The sequence below is a fragment of the Nicotiana sylvestris genome, chromosome 7 (genome assembly GCF_000393655.2).
Source record: "Nicotiana sylvestris chromosome 7, ASM39365v2, whole genome shotgun sequence".
NCBI classification, from domain to species: Eukaryota; Viridiplantae; Streptophyta; class Magnoliopsida; order Solanales; family Solanaceae; genus Nicotiana; species Nicotiana sylvestris.
This window is the reverse complement of record NC_091063.1, coordinates 173897961-173914198: the sequence shown is the minus strand read 5'-3', so window position 1 is coordinate 173914198 and position 16238 is coordinate 173897961. Positions and strand designations below refer to the sequence as shown.

Here is a 16238-nt window from a genome sequence, read left to right as displayed (position 1 = left end):
GGATGTTGACAATCCCAATGTTTATGTAGTTGAGCGCATTGGCCCACACTCCAAGTATTTTTCCACATTGTGTTTGGACGATGATATGGAAATAGAGTCGTCCGAGCCACTTGAGGAGTCAAGGAGTAAGGAACAAGATGCCTACATTCTGGAATTCTTCGTGATAGAAAGTCGGGAATACACATCTCATTCAAAGGCCAAGAAGTGCAGAATACTACATTGTTTATTTGGGCCAGTCAGATTCTTTCTATCACCCCAGGAGCATGATCACAGAGTAGAATCAAAACTTGGGGTCCAATTTATAAGTTCAAAGTGGAAGCAGAAAGTGATTCGCGTCGTGCCGCGACGTTAAATCAAGCGCTTCTTAGGAGGCAACCCAACTTTACTGTTTTCTTTTATTTTTTTAATTATTAGTATTTTTAATTATGTTATTTTTGTAGTGTCGATTTTTAATTTTCTAGGAGCATTGAAAGCAAAGCTATTGGAAGGATGCAACAGCAAACCAGATGGTTAGAACTAAGTGTGAGGTACCCGCACGAAGGACCAAGCCTGGGAGAAGTCTGAGTACCCCATGAGCTGTTAGTGCTTCGGCCTTTAGCCTACCAGGGAGTTTCTTTTACCCTCTTATTAGTATGGTGTGCATTGGGGACAACGCACAATTATAAGTGTGGGGTGAGGAGATTGTCTGGTGAGTTTCTATGCTATTTGAGTTGTGTTAGTTTAATTGAGTAATATATTTATTTATTTTTAAAAAAAGATTGGACTTTTCCCGGCGATGGATCTATTAGACAATTTTCTTGAGGGATTTAAGTCTAAATAAAAAGATAAAAAGATTTTCTTTTGTTAGGTAGTGTAGCAATTATCCCTTGGTTTTTCTTTGTGTCGTGGTTCTTTTCCAAGGGTTTTGTTTGAACCGGTTGTAGTTAGTTTTTTTGGGAGTAGGATACACTGTGTTGTGTTTTGAATTAAAGCAATATCTCTTGACTTTGTTATGCCTTGAGAATAGTGAGTACTTTGTTTGTGACGCTTAGTCTCAGTTTTTGACTCTTGTATAAGTACCTTAAATTGTATGATTTTAAATTTGCTTAACTATTTTGACTAGAGTGTCTTGATGAGTCCAATCCAGAGTGAGTTATGTGCCATGTGTGTGTAAGGATTTGTTATATTATGTGCATTGCATTTGGTGCCTAAAACTTGCCCTGTGTGTTTGCAAAGCGAAATAGTAGTTTTGTTCAGTCTTGAAAGTGATATAGGCGTTTCTTTGTTGAGCCAGACATGTATATATTACTCGCCTAATTGTTATATATCATAGTTAATCCCTTTGAGCCTGTAATCCCGTTTCTTTGGCAACCACATTACAAAGCCTTACACCCTTTGTTTGAATTAACAATCTATTTGAACTTTTTCACCTCTCATGAGCACTTGAATTGTTATGAACTTTGTAAAAGTTAAAATGTGAGGTGGTTTGTTTGGCTTTTGAGTGGAACTAATGAAATAAGGAGAACGGTGCACTGTTTTGAAAAAGTAAGAGTCACTTGAATTGAAAAAGCAAGAAATGGAAAAAAATAGTTGTATTGCTGTGAAAAAAAATATTCCTTGATAAATGGTTACTCTTGATGCAATTGTGCTTAAAGAAGAGTAGAGTTAATATATAGTGATGTGACAGTGGAGTTATGGTTTGAAACAAGTGTAGGATTTTAAATGTTAAAGTATATATATTAAAGTGCTTAGGGAGGTGTAGTCACTCTAATATCTAAATGTGTCCTACCAGGCCCGCAGCCTACATTACAACTAAATAAAGTCCTACTTGATCCTAGACTGAATGGGCTCGATTAGTAGAGTAGTACACTACGGGCAAGCCTATGGTGCATCTTTTGTGGCATATGAATGTTATTTCTAAGAGTGAGTGAATTCTTTCTATCTTGAGTTCCTAAGTGTTCTTAAATTTTATTGTGTGGAACTAATCTCTTTTCTTGTGTGAGGGCACTTGATTCATAAAGGAAAGGTAATGTCAGTGACCTCTATGTTAGAGTAAGTGAGTGAGTTTTGAATAATGCACGGTACTTGTGAGTTAAATCTTTAGGTAAAGATGTTGCGCTTTTGCGCTTAGTCTATTTTAAATATTCTTGGTATGATGAGTTAGGAAAATTGTTTAAAAAGGTCATGTCTATCGAAAATGTAGTTTGATTGCTTGAGGACGAGCAACGATTTAAGTGTAGAGTGTTGATTATAGGCTATAATTGCGTATTTTAGTCGCTTGTTACGCTCTAATTTACTGCACTTTAATTGTATTTGAGCTTTCATAGCTTGTGTTTTGCACTAATTGTGTGTTTTATGCCTTATAAGAGTGATTCCGAGCTATGTATATGTTATGGATGAATTCAACTGATTTGAAGCTTTTAAGTCTCAGTAAAAGCTCAAGATATTAAGCCATGATCGTGTTCGGGGATCAACGGATGATAGTTAGAACGAACGAAGAATCGAGTAGGTATATTGTGCGTTGTCTAGTAAAATACTCATAACGTTTTGCTTGGAACTCCATTTGGGCTCCATAATATATGGCTGGAAAGCTAACTCAAAGCGCTACAACTTTCACGTTTTACATTTCTCCAAGTTCCAAACAGAAAAAGGGTGAAAAGTGCGCATCAAATGCGTGGCCGTGCACTGGCCGCGCAAATAGGGAAAAACACTGGGCAACGTGTGTGGTCAATCCGCGGTTGATCTGCGGCCGCGCACGTCCTGATCAGGAAAAGTGTCCTTTTTCGCGTAGGAGAAGGTATAATTGCTTGGGCCTGACCCTATTTGGTATATATACATGGAAAAAATGGTATTTTGAGCACCTTTGACATAATTTAGACCTAAGGAGGCTAAGGAGACCGGGAGATTCGACCTAAGGAGGCAAGAACACACTAGGAGCATGGCGGAGAATTCTTCTACGAGTTTTTTACTTCTTTCCTCATATTTTCATTATTGGTTATGAATTCTAGTATCATAGTTTTGCATACTATTATGAATAGCAAATTTGTTATCTAGAGTTTTGATGGAACTTATTGGAGGATGATTTTCCTGTTACGTTAATATAAATTTGTCTTAGTATTTTCTCTATTTGTTCAACTACATTATTATTGTGGTTAGTTAAAGAGCTCTCTATCGACTGTGCCTATTTAGTGTGTATTACTCGGGAGAGAGTGCATATTTAGGTAGTTCTTGAACAACATCACTCCTAACATATATGAGGGATCAATACGGAGGGTTTAAAGGTGAGATTAGGGATAACGAAACCGTGGGTGCAATCCGAGTGAGTCGTACTTAATGCCAGCTAGCATAATTCGGGAGAATATATCCAGTAAATTGTGGTAATTACTCAGGAGAGAGTTACGACAGTTAGAGCGCTCATGATGGGTAATGAATACTTAGGTGAATTTATAGAAAATGCAGTGGGAAGGATGCCAAAAATAGGGAAAATCATAACTCTAGACCTCCTTAATCTTGTCTCTAACCCTTAGTATCTTTAGTTGTTAAGGTAATATTTTAATTTGTTAGCTAATTAGTTAAATACAAGAATCTTAATATCTATAAGTTAGGAATTGTTCGAGCTTGTCTTCTTGGTAATAAAGAACAGTTGTAGCTAAGCCTTTGTTCTCTGTGGGATTCGACTCCGGACTTGTAAATTAAATTATATTTGCAACGACCGCTTACTCCTTTTTATAAGGCATAATTGGGCGTGATCAAATTTTATAAGGCATAGTTGGGCGTGATCGAATCCGCGGTCCATCCGCGGATGGGAGGCTCGGAGTCAAGTATTCCAAGGTCAATTGTGTAATTTCCAGGACGACTCTCCTTGACCTATAAGAAGCCTAGCTCATCCAAATAGACGATATCGTGGTTTTAAAGTGTTTTTGAAGACAAGAACAGGCAAGAAGCAAGGCGGAAGATTCGACATAGAGTTTTTACCTTTCTTCTTCTTGTTCTTATCATTGAGAATGAACTATATCATTATGATTGTGAAAACGATTATGCGTAGCTAAACTTCTAATCTAGGGTTTTGATGGAACCTCTTGGAGGATGAATTTCACATTATGTTAATATAGATTTTCCCTAATAATTTCTCTATTTGTTCAACTATATTGTGATTGTTGTTGATTGAAGGCCCCTCAATCGGATGTGCCTATTTAGTATGCATTACTCGGGAGAGAGTGTATATTTAGATAGTTGTTGAACGACATCACTCATAACGTATATGAGGGATCAATACGAAGGGTTTAAAGGTGGGATTAGGGATAACGAAACCTTGGGTGTGATCTAAGTGAGCTGTAACTAAGGCCAACTAGCGTAATTCGGGAGAATATGTCTAGTATATTGTTGTAATTACTAGGGGGAGAATTATGACAGTTAGAGTGCTCATAATTGATAGAGAATACTTAGGCAAATTTATAGCAAACATAGCGGAAAGGATTCCGATAAGAGGGGAAATCATAACCTTAGACCATTCTCGTTCTTGCTTACAACCAGTTTTTAGCTAGTTCTTAGTTTACTGCATTTTTATTACATAATATTTAGTTAATAAACACCCCAAATTATTGCTCAAATATTTCTAAAAATTAAATACGTGAATTTCTGTGAGCCCAACAACTGTGATTGATAGGTTAATTCCATGTGGGATTAACTCCGGACTTGTTAACCGGAATATATTTGTAGCGACCGCTTTGTCCTTTTAATAAGGCATAGTTGGGTGTGATCAAATTTTGGCGTCGTTGCCGGAGTATTAACAGTGTTATTGATTGAAGTTAAAAAGAAGTGCAAAAATTCTTAGTGTAGTCAATTTTCTTCAATCTAAACAATCATTGAAATTCTAATGTTTGTAGTCGTGGTTGTTACAGGTGCATGCCTAGAAACTCCTCAAGAACTGGTGAATTATTTGAAGCATTATCAGATCCTGAGAAGGTGTTCAAGGCATTGAACTGTGCAAACAAGAAAGGCAAACAACAACAGAACTCAACCGCAAGAATTGAACCAAACATGAAAGACGATAATCTAAACAACAGAGACAACGTGAATGACCCAAATAATAGAAACAACGCAAATGACCCAAATGATCAGGGTGTGGCACCTCTTGTGCTAGAAGCAGCACTATATGACTGGGCACAACCCACAACCGACAACTTCGCAACTACTATTGTAGTCCCTCAGATACAAGCAGATTCATTCCAGATCACAAATAACATGCTACATCTATTGCAGAACAAGGGACTATTCTCTGGGTCATACGTTGAAGATCCTCAACAGCATCTAAAGAACTTCTTGTCAATCTGTGTCACGTAGAGACAACACAATGTGACACCGGAAGCAATACGTTTGTTGTTGTTTCCATTCTCAGTGACAGGAGCAGCCTAGACTTGGCTTATTTCACACCCTATCAACTCTATCACTACTTGGGAGGAATTAGTCGAGCAATATTTGAGCAAATTTCATCCACCCAACAAGACTGCACAGCAAATTGATGAGATATTGAGCTTCAAACATAAACCAACTGAGACGCTACATGAAATGTGGGAGAGATTCAAGGATCTGCTGGTTACGTGTCCACATCATGGTATTCCGGAGTAGATGTTGGGGCAGAGATTTTACGTGGGTTTAGCAGATACATTGAAAGCCAATGCTGATGCTTTAGCAGGTGGAGCATTTTTAGCAAGACATTCAGAGAGAGCAAGATCCTGCTTGACAAGATGGCACAAAACTCAAGATGGACAACAAGAAACGTTCCAATCACTTTTGTGGTTCACTCAGTGGCTCTAGACCCGGCTAACTCCATAGCTGAAAATATGGCCATTCTGATGACACAAATGAGCATCCTCACCAAAAAAGTTGAAGAATCAGGCCAAACGCAATTGGTACACATAGTTGATGCAACCAATAGGGGTCTATGTACATCATGCATTAATCAGCCATATGTCTGCTCATGGAGTGTTGAAGGTGATAGTCAATAATATCAGGAGAACATGAATTATGTGGCTAATTACAGGGGACCGAGACTAGGTGGTTAGAATTGGGGTCAGCAGAATTAACAATACAGCTCAGCAGCAGTACAATAACAACAATAATCATGGGGCCACCACAAGGGCAAATGGTGTCTTACCAAAGGCAACAAGGGTACAACCAGTAAAATCAGCAGCATGCTTATCAACAACCTCCACAATAACAGATTGTTAGACATGAAGATGGGTTTGCTAAACTCGAGGATATGATGCAACAAGTGATTGGGTCCACTGGAAAACTAGATGACAGAGTAGACTCGCATGAGTCAGTGATTAAGAATATTGAGATCCAGTTAGGACAGATTTCCATGGCCCTAAATAATCGTTCTCATGGGTTGTTACCTGCTAACACCCAAATCAATCCAAAAGAGTAGGGGCAGCTGATGGCAGTGAGCCTCCGAAATGGTAGGGACTTAGATCTGGAGCAGGAAATTGCTCGCGAAAGCAGGCCAACTGAGACATTGGTGCCAGTGCCCATTGAGATAGATGATTCAGCAGTTTTAACTTAGGTGACGGTATAGAATGCATAAGAGAACACCAACAAGGAATAAGAGGTTGTGAAAGAGACTGAAGCTGCACCGGAACCGACAGTAGAAGAAGTGCCTGATCAAGAGAAAAATCAAATTACAGGGAAGAAGTGACCTCCAGCACCATTCCCATAGATATTAGCCAAGTATCAAAAAGATGAGCAGTACAAGAAATTTTTGGAGATGTTGAAGCAAATTCAGGTAAACATTCCATTGATTGATACTTTAAAAGGGATGCCTGGGTACGCAAAGATGACAAAGGACTTGATGTCCCGCAAGTTCGACTTCCAAGACTTGGCCATGGTTATACTGACTCAGACCTATAGTGCTATTGTGACGAGACCCACAGCTGAGAAGTTGTCTGACCCAGGGAATTTCACAATCCCTTGCACAATAGGCAACTTTGCATTTGCTAAGTCACTATGTGATCTGGGAGCAAGCATAAATCTTATGCCCCTAGCTATATACAAAAGGCTAAGCATTGGAAGAGCTAGACCCACGTTTATGCTATTACACCTGGCTGACCGAACAGTGAAGAGGCCCTCTGGGATTTTAGATGATGTGTTGGTGCAGTTGGGAAGTTTGTGTTCCTAGCAGATTTTGTCATCCTTGACAGTCAGGTTGACAAAGAAATTCCCATAATTTTGGGAAAATCATTCTTGGCCACTGGGAGAGCTTTAATTGATTGTGAAACTAGAGAGCTCAAGATGAGATTAAATGACGAAGAGATAACATTCAACGTGTAGAAATCTATGCACAGACCTAGTGAATTTGCCAATTGCTCTCTAATAGATGTGGTGGATGTAGTGTTGGAGGAGGACGATGAAGCATTGAATGTTAAAGACCCCTTAGTAGCTTGTCTCCTGAACTTAGACGAAGCTAATGGTAAATATTTGGTAGAGTGGGTACTGGCTCTTGAAGGCCTAGAGTTTTGGAAAAGGGAGATTGAATTTGAGCCTTTGCACTTGGAGGAAAGAGAAACTCCTCCAGCTAAGACGTCAATAGAGGAGCCACCGAAGTTGGAACTGAAGCCACTGCCTTCTTATCTCAGGTATGCATTCTTAGGACCTAACTCAACTCTACCTGTTATTATCGCATCCAGTCTATTAGATGTGCAGGCAGAACAGCTTTTGCAGGTTCTAACTGAGTGCAAGACTATAATTGGGTGGACCATTGCAGACATTAAGAGGATCAGCCCGGCCTTTTGTATGCATAAGATTCTACTGGAAGATGGGCACAAACCTTCCAGAGAACATCAAAGAAGGCTGAACCCCAATATGAAAGAAGTGGTGAAAAAGGATATAATTAAATGGTTAGATGCGGGAATTATATTCCCCATCTCTGACAGCAGCTGGGTTAGCCCAGTGTATGTACCGAAAAGGGGAGGTATGACGGTAGTGAAAAATGAGAAGAACGAGTTGATCTCTACACGAACAGTCACAGGTTGGAGAATCTATATGGATTATAGGAAGTTAAACTTGGCCACCAGGAAGGACCACTTCCCACTGCCATTCATTGATCAGATGCTAGATAGATTGACAGGGAGGTCTCACTTTTGCTTTCTGGATGAGTACTCGGGGCATAATCAGATTTCAATTGCACTAGAGGATAGAGAGAAAACGTCGTTCACCTGCCCTTATGGACTCTATGTTTTATGACGAATGTCGTTTGGCCTATGCAATGCACCCGCCATATTCCAAATGTGCATGATGGCCATATTCACAGATATGGTAGAGGAGATAATGGAGGTTTTCATGGATGACTTCTTAGTGGTGGGGAATTCATTCGATGATTGCCTTGTGAACTTGCGGTGAGTTTTGAAAAGGTGTATCGAGACTAATCTGGTACTCAACTAGGAAAAGTGTCATTTTATGGTACAGGAAGGTATAGTCTTGGGGCACCTAGTGTCAAGTAAAGGTATTGAGGTGGATCGTGCAAAATTTAATGTGATAGAAAAACTTCCACCAACCATATCTGTCAAAGCAATCAGAAGTTTTCTTGGGAATGCAGGTTTCTATAGGAGATTTACAAAAGATTTTTTCAAAATTGCTAACCCCTTGTGCAAATTGCTTGAAAATAATCACTCTTTTGAGTTTTCTGATGAATGCAGGGTGGCTTTTGAGGAATTAAAGAAGAGACCTATCATAGTTGCCCCAACTGGGAGCAACCGTTTGAGCTGATATGTGACGCTAGTGACTATGCTGTGGGAGCATTGCTTGGGCAGCGGAAAGATAAAATCATGCATCCAATAGAAGAGGAGATGTTGGCAGTGGTGTTCGCATTTGACAAGTTCAGGTCTTACCTAATAGGCTTAAAGGTAATTGTTTATACTGACCATGCTGCTCTCAGGTACTTAATTGAAAAGAAGGAGTCAAACCGCGCATGATTCAATGGGTGCTACTGCTGCAAGAGTTTGATTTGGAGATCCGTGACCGAATGAAAACGGAGAACCAAGTAGCTAACCATATATCCAGGCTGGAAAGAGTTGAAAAGAGGCTTGAGGTAGAAGAGATTCTGGAAACGTTTCCAGATGAACAACTACTAGCCACGAGTCTCGAGGAAGCGCCATGGTATGCAGACATTGCAAACTACCTGGCGAGCTGTATTATTCCTTATGACATTTCCTCTATTTAAAAGAAAAAGTTCTTTCGTGGTTGTCACATGTAATATTGGGATGAGTCTTATTTGTTAAGGATTTGTGTTGATAACATGATTCGGAGATGTATCCCCGAGATAGACAATTCTTCTATTTAGCTGGCTTGTCACACGTCACCATATGGTGGGCACTTCGGGGGAGTGAGGACAGCTACAAAAGTCTTGGAGTCAGGGTTCTATTGGCCAATACTGTTCAAAGATGCACACTATGGATAAAGGGGTGTGATGAATGTGAATGAACCGGGAACATTTACAGCAAACATGAGATGCCCATGAACCCAATTCAAGAGGTAGATGTGTTTGATTTATGGGGGATTGACTTCATGGGGTCGTACGTCAGTTCATATGGCAACAAGTACATACTCGTCGTGGTGGACTACGTGTCCAAATGGGTAGAAGCTGCAGCACACCCTACAAATGATGAAAAAGGGGTAATTGGTTTTCTGAGATAGAAAATTTTCGTCCGATTTGGCACCTTAAGGGCAATAATCAGTGACGGAGGCACTCATCTTTGCAATCGAGCCTTTACAAAGTTGTTGGAGAAGTATAATGTACGCCACAAGGTGGCCACCCCATATTATCCACAAACAAGCGGGCAAGTGGAAGTTTCGAATAGAAAAATAAAGAGTGTGCTGATAAAAACTGTGAATGCAACTAGAACAGATTGGGCAAGGAAGTTAGATGATGCACTTTGGGCATATCGAACCGCTTTCAAAACTTCAATTGGCATGTCTCCATACAAGTTGGTGTTTGGGAAGGCATGTCATTTACCAGTAGAGTTGGAGCATAGAGCTTGGTAGGCGTTGAGACAATTGAATCTTGATAGTGAAGCTGCAGGAACAAGTAGAGTAACGGAGTTGCACGAGCTTGATGAGTTTTGATACCAGGCGCTGCATGGGAGGCAACCTATTGATTTATTGTATTCGTCAGGGTTACGTAAGTAATCCAGAGGTAGGCACAAACATAAAAAAAAAATTGTACGCTTAATCCGCGGCCGCGAATCTGACCGTGGATAGACCGCGAATTCTGCAAGAGTTCTGTCCGCAGCCATGGATTGACCGTAGATCTAGGTGCGGATTAGGCCACGTCAGGTAAAAAAATTAAGTCCCCTCCTTTAATTAGTTTTATTCTGTAATTCTCTAATTAAAACCCCTTCCTACCTGATCCCCCTCTTCTCTTTTACCCCTTTCTCTTAACCATAAATTACACAACAAAACAAAAAACAAAACCCTCCCACTTCCCCAATTTCTCACGCTTTCCCCTCCCCTTTCTTCACCAAATCACTTTCTCTTCTCCCTCTTTTCCACTCCCCCACTCTTTCATCTCTAATAATCACAAGGTTCCCAAGTGATTACATGATTCTACTCTCCTCTTTTAGTTTCTTTTGTTTTGGTTCTTTTCTTTTCATTCTTTGTCTCTTATTTTGTAGTTGTAAGAAAGCAGAATTCTAGGTACTCTTATTGATGTGTATTTGTTAGTATAATTGTGATATGTGAAAATATTAGGTTGGTTGGGTTGGAAAAATATTGTTGAGTTGTGAGGAATGAGGGTTTAATTGTGTCCTTTGGTACATTGGAGGGCATATGCACATGAGGTGTTTGTTGAATTTCCCCAATGAACTTTATAGTCTAAATTGTGAACCAGAGGGCACGTGAAGTCTGAGTAACCGCTCTTGGGTCACCTATTCCGCTTATTCTTGATAATTGTGGTTGTTGTGTAGGTACAATGAGATCTTGCATGAAGCGACGCACTACCGATGGTTCGTCTCGGGCACGGACATCATCTAGTTCAGGGCAGTTTGATAGCACCCGGTTTGTCTTCAGAGCTTGCCAAGACCGTTTCGTTAAAAAGGGTATTAAAAAGTCGGTACCAGAACAGAGAATTGAAAGGGGTTCCCTCCAGGCTGAGTGTGCCAATATGTTTAGGGAACTGACTAGGCGCAGGCTTGACATCTTCTTCGAGGAGCCAGAGGATGGTAACTTGTTGCTAGTTAGGGAGTTCTACGCTAACTGTCCCAAACATGAGGATCACGGTTGCATAGTGCGACAAAAGAGGGTGAATGACTCGATTGAAGCTGTTAGGAGATTGTATCGCTTGCCTGCATTTACTGGGGAGAGGGATTACTATGACATTTACAAGCAAGAACCCACACAGTGGGAATTGTTTTTCCAAACTATCTATAAACCGGACAAGGAGGTAGTGTGGGTTACTCAGGGATCGAAGTTTCACTCCTCCTCACTTACTTTTGAAGGCAAGTGTTGGTTGTACATCATTAATAGTTAACTGCTACCGTCCCACAACACCACTGAAGTCAATGGAGCGCGAGCTGCTTTGATCTGGTGCTTTATGAATGGCCACGATTTTGATGTGGCCGAGGTTATTCACTCGGAGATGTTCATCCGTTCACCACTGCAGAGGTATGGGTTTTTTTTCCTATCTCTGGTCACTCGATTGTATCGGGTTGTAGGGGTAGTAGAGAACCCCCATGTAGATGGCAAGGTGAAGAAAGAAACCATATTCCAAGCTTCCAAGGTGACCATTGGGAAAGAGGCAGTGGCAGCCAGTTCAACTGATAGTGATGATTCTGAGGAACCTGAGGAGGGGATGATGAGAAGGATGAAGTGGGGGCTGCGTCACCCTCCCATCAGCTTGTTGTGGAAGTCGAAGGGCCATCCGGGGTTAGTCGAGTTACATGACTGGAAGCCTTAAAGTAAAAAATGGTAGGGCTTTGGACTACAGTCACAGGCTTGGGGACTAGAGTTGATGCCTTGGCCACCCAGAACGCTAAATCAGAGAAGAAAATCATGGGTTGGTTGCGTGCGCTAGGGAGAGCGTGTCACTTAGACCCCGACACAGTCTCTGATCAAGACTGATCTTCCAGGGAAGTTCCTTTACCTCACATTACTTTCTATTTTATGACATGAGGACATGACATTTTTTTAAGTGTGGGGTGGGGGTTACTTCGTTCGTATATTGTGTATACATAGGAATGTAGCTTGATTCTAGTTTGATTGTAGTCTTTGGTTAATTTGATTGTAGTCGTTGGTTAGCTTGATTTTTGTTTTTGATTAGTAGTCTAAATGTGTTCGACTTGTCCCGACGACGGATATCACTTGATGGGTTTCTTGAGGGTCTAAGTCGATATATATATAAAAAAAGATTTTCTTTTGACCGCAATTCTTTTCCAAGGGTTTTTGTTCGAACCGGATTAGTTAGTTTTTTATTTTTATTTTTATTTTTTTAATTAGGTACTTATGGGCTAAGGTATGATATGGAAGGAGGATCCCATATCGTCAGTATGCCTTGAATACAATAGATGCTTTAGTGTGACGCTTATGCTCAATTGTTGATTCTTATCAGAGTGCCTTAAATTATATGTTCTTAATTTGGCTTAAGTACTCTGACTGGAGCGTTTCGATGATCCAATCTGGAGTGAGTCATGTGCCATATGTGTGTGAGTATTGTTGTATTCTGTGTACTTTATTGGATGCCTAGAACTTGCCCTGTGTGTTTGCAAAACGAAATAGTAGTTTGTTCAATCTTGGAAATGATATAGGCGTTTCTATGTTAAGCCAGATAGATATATTTTACCCGCCTAGTTGTTATGTATTGTAGTTAACCCTTTTGAGCCTGTAATCCTGTTTCTTTGGCAACCATGTTACAAGTCTTACCCATTTTTTTGAATTATTTATCTATTTGAACCCTTAACCTCTCATGAGCACTTGAATTGTTATGAACTTTGTAAAAGTTAAAGTGTGGGGTGGTTGGGTTGGCTTTTGAATAGAACTAATGAAATAAGGAGAAATGTGCACTGTTTTGAATAAGTAAGAGCCACTTGAAGTGAAAGAGAAAGAGAATAATTGTGTATTGTTGTGAAAAAAAAATATTCCTTGATAAGGGGTGGCTCTTGATGTAATTGTGCTTAAAAAAGAATGGAGTTAATATATAGTGATGTGAAGGTGGAGTTATGGTTTGACATAGGTGTGGGGATGTAAATGATAAAGTTTATGTATTAAAGTACTTAGCGAGGTGTAGTCACTCTTATACCTAAATGTATCCTACCCGTCCCGCAGCCTACATTACAATCAAATGAAGTCTTAATTGATCCTAGACTAATTGAGTTCGATTAGTGGAGTAGTACACTACGGGCAAGCCTATGGTGCATTTTTTGTGGCAAATGAATGTTCTTTCTATCTTGAGTTCCTAATTGATCTTAAATGTTATTGTGTGTGGAACCACTCTCATTTGTTATGAAAGGGCACTTTATTCATGAAGGAAAGGTGAGTCTTAACCTCTGCGTTAGAGTAAGCGAGTAAAGTCAGGAATATTGCGTGGCATGGGAGAGTCAGATCTTGAGGCGATGATGTTACACAACTGGGTTCAATTCATGTGAAATGTTCTTGGTGTGAGGAGTTAGGGGAGTCGCTCAGTGAAGTTAGGTTGTTGTAGAGTGTGGTTTGATTGCTCGAGGACGAGCAAAGATTTAATTGTGGGATGTTGATAATAGATGATAATCATGCAAGTTAGCTAATATTTACACTCTAATTTTGCCGCACTTTGCCTATGTTTGATTGTAAAAGATAAGAAAATGCTTCTAATTACGAGTTTATTGCTTTGCAGGAGCCACTTCGAGCTAGGAGAAAGATAAAAGAGTCTTTTGGAGTCAATATGGAGCATGGAAAGCCAATCGGAGTACAACACGATCGAAAAAAAGAAAAAAGAGCAAGGTTGAAGTCCGCGCCCAGGTCCGCGGACAGAACATATGTCGAATCCGCGATCAATCCGCGCTCCATCCGCGACCGCGGACGGGATGCTCGGAGCCAAGTATTCCAAGGTTAATTGTGTAATTTTCAGGACGACTCTCCTTGACCTATAAGAATCCCAACTCGCCCAAATAGACGATATCGAGGTTTTTGAAGTGTTTTTGAAGGCAAGAACAGGCAAGAAGCAAGGCGGAAGATTCGACATAGAGTTTTTACCTTTCTTCTTTTGTTTTTATCATTGAGAATGAACTATATCATTATGATTGTGAAAACGATTATGCGTAGCTAAACTTCTAATCTAGGGTTTTGATGGAACCTCTTGGAGGATGAATTTCGTGTTATGTTAATATAGATTTGCCCTAATAATTTCTCTATTTGTTCAACTATATTGTGATTGATGTTGATTGAAGGTCCCTCAATCGGTTGTGCCTATTTAGTATGCATTACTCGAGCGAAAGTGTATATTTAGATAGTTGTTGAACGACATCACTCCTAACGTATATGAGGGATCAATACAAATGGTTTAAAGGTGGGATTAGGAATAACAAAACCTTGGGTGCGATCTAAGTGAGCTGTAACTAAGGCCAGCTAGCGTAATTCGGGAGAATATGTCTAGTATATTGTTGTAATTACTCGGGAGAGAGTTACGACAGTCAGAGTGCTTATGATCGATAGAGAAGAGATAGGCAAATTTATAGCAAACATAGCGGAAAAGATTCCGACAAGAGGGGAAATCATAACCTTAGACCATTCTTATTCTTGCTTACAACCAGTTTTTACCTAGTTCTTAGTTTACTGCATTTTTATTACATAATATTTAGTTAATAAATACCCCAAATTGTTACTCAAATATCTCTGAAGATTGAATACGTGAATTTCTGTGAGCCCAATAGCTGTGATTGCTAGGTTAATTCCTTGTGGGATTCAACTCCGGACTTGCTAATCGGAATATATTTGCTGCAACCACTTTGTCCTTTTCATAAGGCATAGTTGGGCGTAATCAGATACGTTCATAAATTTCTAGTAAATTTCTCACAAAGCTTCTATATTCTTTTCTTCATTGATGGTGATGATCACATTGTAATTCGTCAATTCACTTAAAAGAGCAAACGGGAAAACTGATTTGAGAAAACTATTGTACTTCACATGAGAATCTTTGATGAGAACAGTGCCAATTATTTTTCAAGTGATTAAAATTAGAGTTTGAAAATGTCTTTTTCTCTTCATTATATTTTTTCTTCCCCTCATTTTTAGGAGGATCAATATCATTATATTCTCACTAACATTTCATAACTTGAACTGAGCCAGTAACGGCTTGATGGAGTAAGTGGCCTAAAACTAAATTGTTATTAGAGGCCTTAAAATTATTTTTTATATAATATATAAAGAGAGAGTTTTTTGTCCTTCTAGCCTTTTGGGAGCAAAGATGTTACCTATTTTTAATAATGAATTTCTTCCTAATTGATAATATATCCATTTAAATTAATCATTCTTGAGATATTATTGATCTTAGGTAAAATTTATTAATTTCAGTTTTGAAAAATATATTTCTGTTGAGGGAAATGTCTTCATTTTTCTATGAGCGATATCATATAGGCATGTGAAAGGAGAATCAAATATTTTTCTTTCATTAAGTATATTAATTAGAGTATTTTCTTCTGCTTGTACAATTTTTCCTAGTTCCTTTGTTCCAAAATAAGTCAAAAAATTAATATGGAACTAATTAGCTCAAAGTATGTTTAGAAGCCATTTTAAAGTGAATCCAATAGCAATTACTGCTCAGGAGCTTCATGCTTCTGTCCAGATATCCCTTACTACACCTATTTGGTATATCTCCTTAATATATGCTAGCACACCATACCACAACCTCCAAACACTTGTCACAACATTCATTGCCCACTACTTCTCAGCCTTCATAAAGCGACTACTAGACCTCCTCCTATATTTTAATTTGAAACCATCTGGCTCACTCATCCTGAATTCCAATCTGTGGTCACCACTTTTTGGCACCATACCTCTACATATTCTTAAGCAATACATGATTTTACTAATCATGTTCAATAGTAGAATAAACACACCTTTGGCAATATTTTCTACAAGAAAAAAATCCTTATTGATCGCATACATGGTTTATGATAAATCAGAATTTTTGTAAAGTTTTGCACTTTTCCAAAACACGCCAGGAGCAAGAAGGAGAAGGATTCAACTTCACGTTTTTTCCTCTTTCTTCCTCTATTTCCATTATTAGTTATGAATTC

The 16238-nt window shown here is 39.3% G+C and overlaps 1 protein-coding gene and 1 non-coding gene across 2 annotated transcripts; one reads left to right on the top strand and one right to left on the bottom strand.

Annotated features, from left to right (window-relative positions):
• Window positions 1–5491: 5491 nt before the first annotated feature.
• On the bottom strand, window positions 5492–5597 carry LOC138874213 (small nucleolar RNA R71). Its single transcript, XR_011401259.1, has one exon. It is a non-coding gene; the product is annotated as a small nucleolar RNA R71 (small nucleolar RNA).
• A 1217-nt stretch (window positions 5598–6814) lies between these two features.
• Window positions 6815–7156, top strand: LOC138874167 (uncharacterized). Its single transcript, XM_070152676.1, has one exon. The coding sequence runs from the start codon at window positions 6815–6817 to the stop codon at window positions 7154–7156; it is 342 nt and encodes a 113-aa protein (XP_070008777.1).
• The last annotated feature ends 9082 nt before the right edge of the window (window positions 7157–16238 follow it).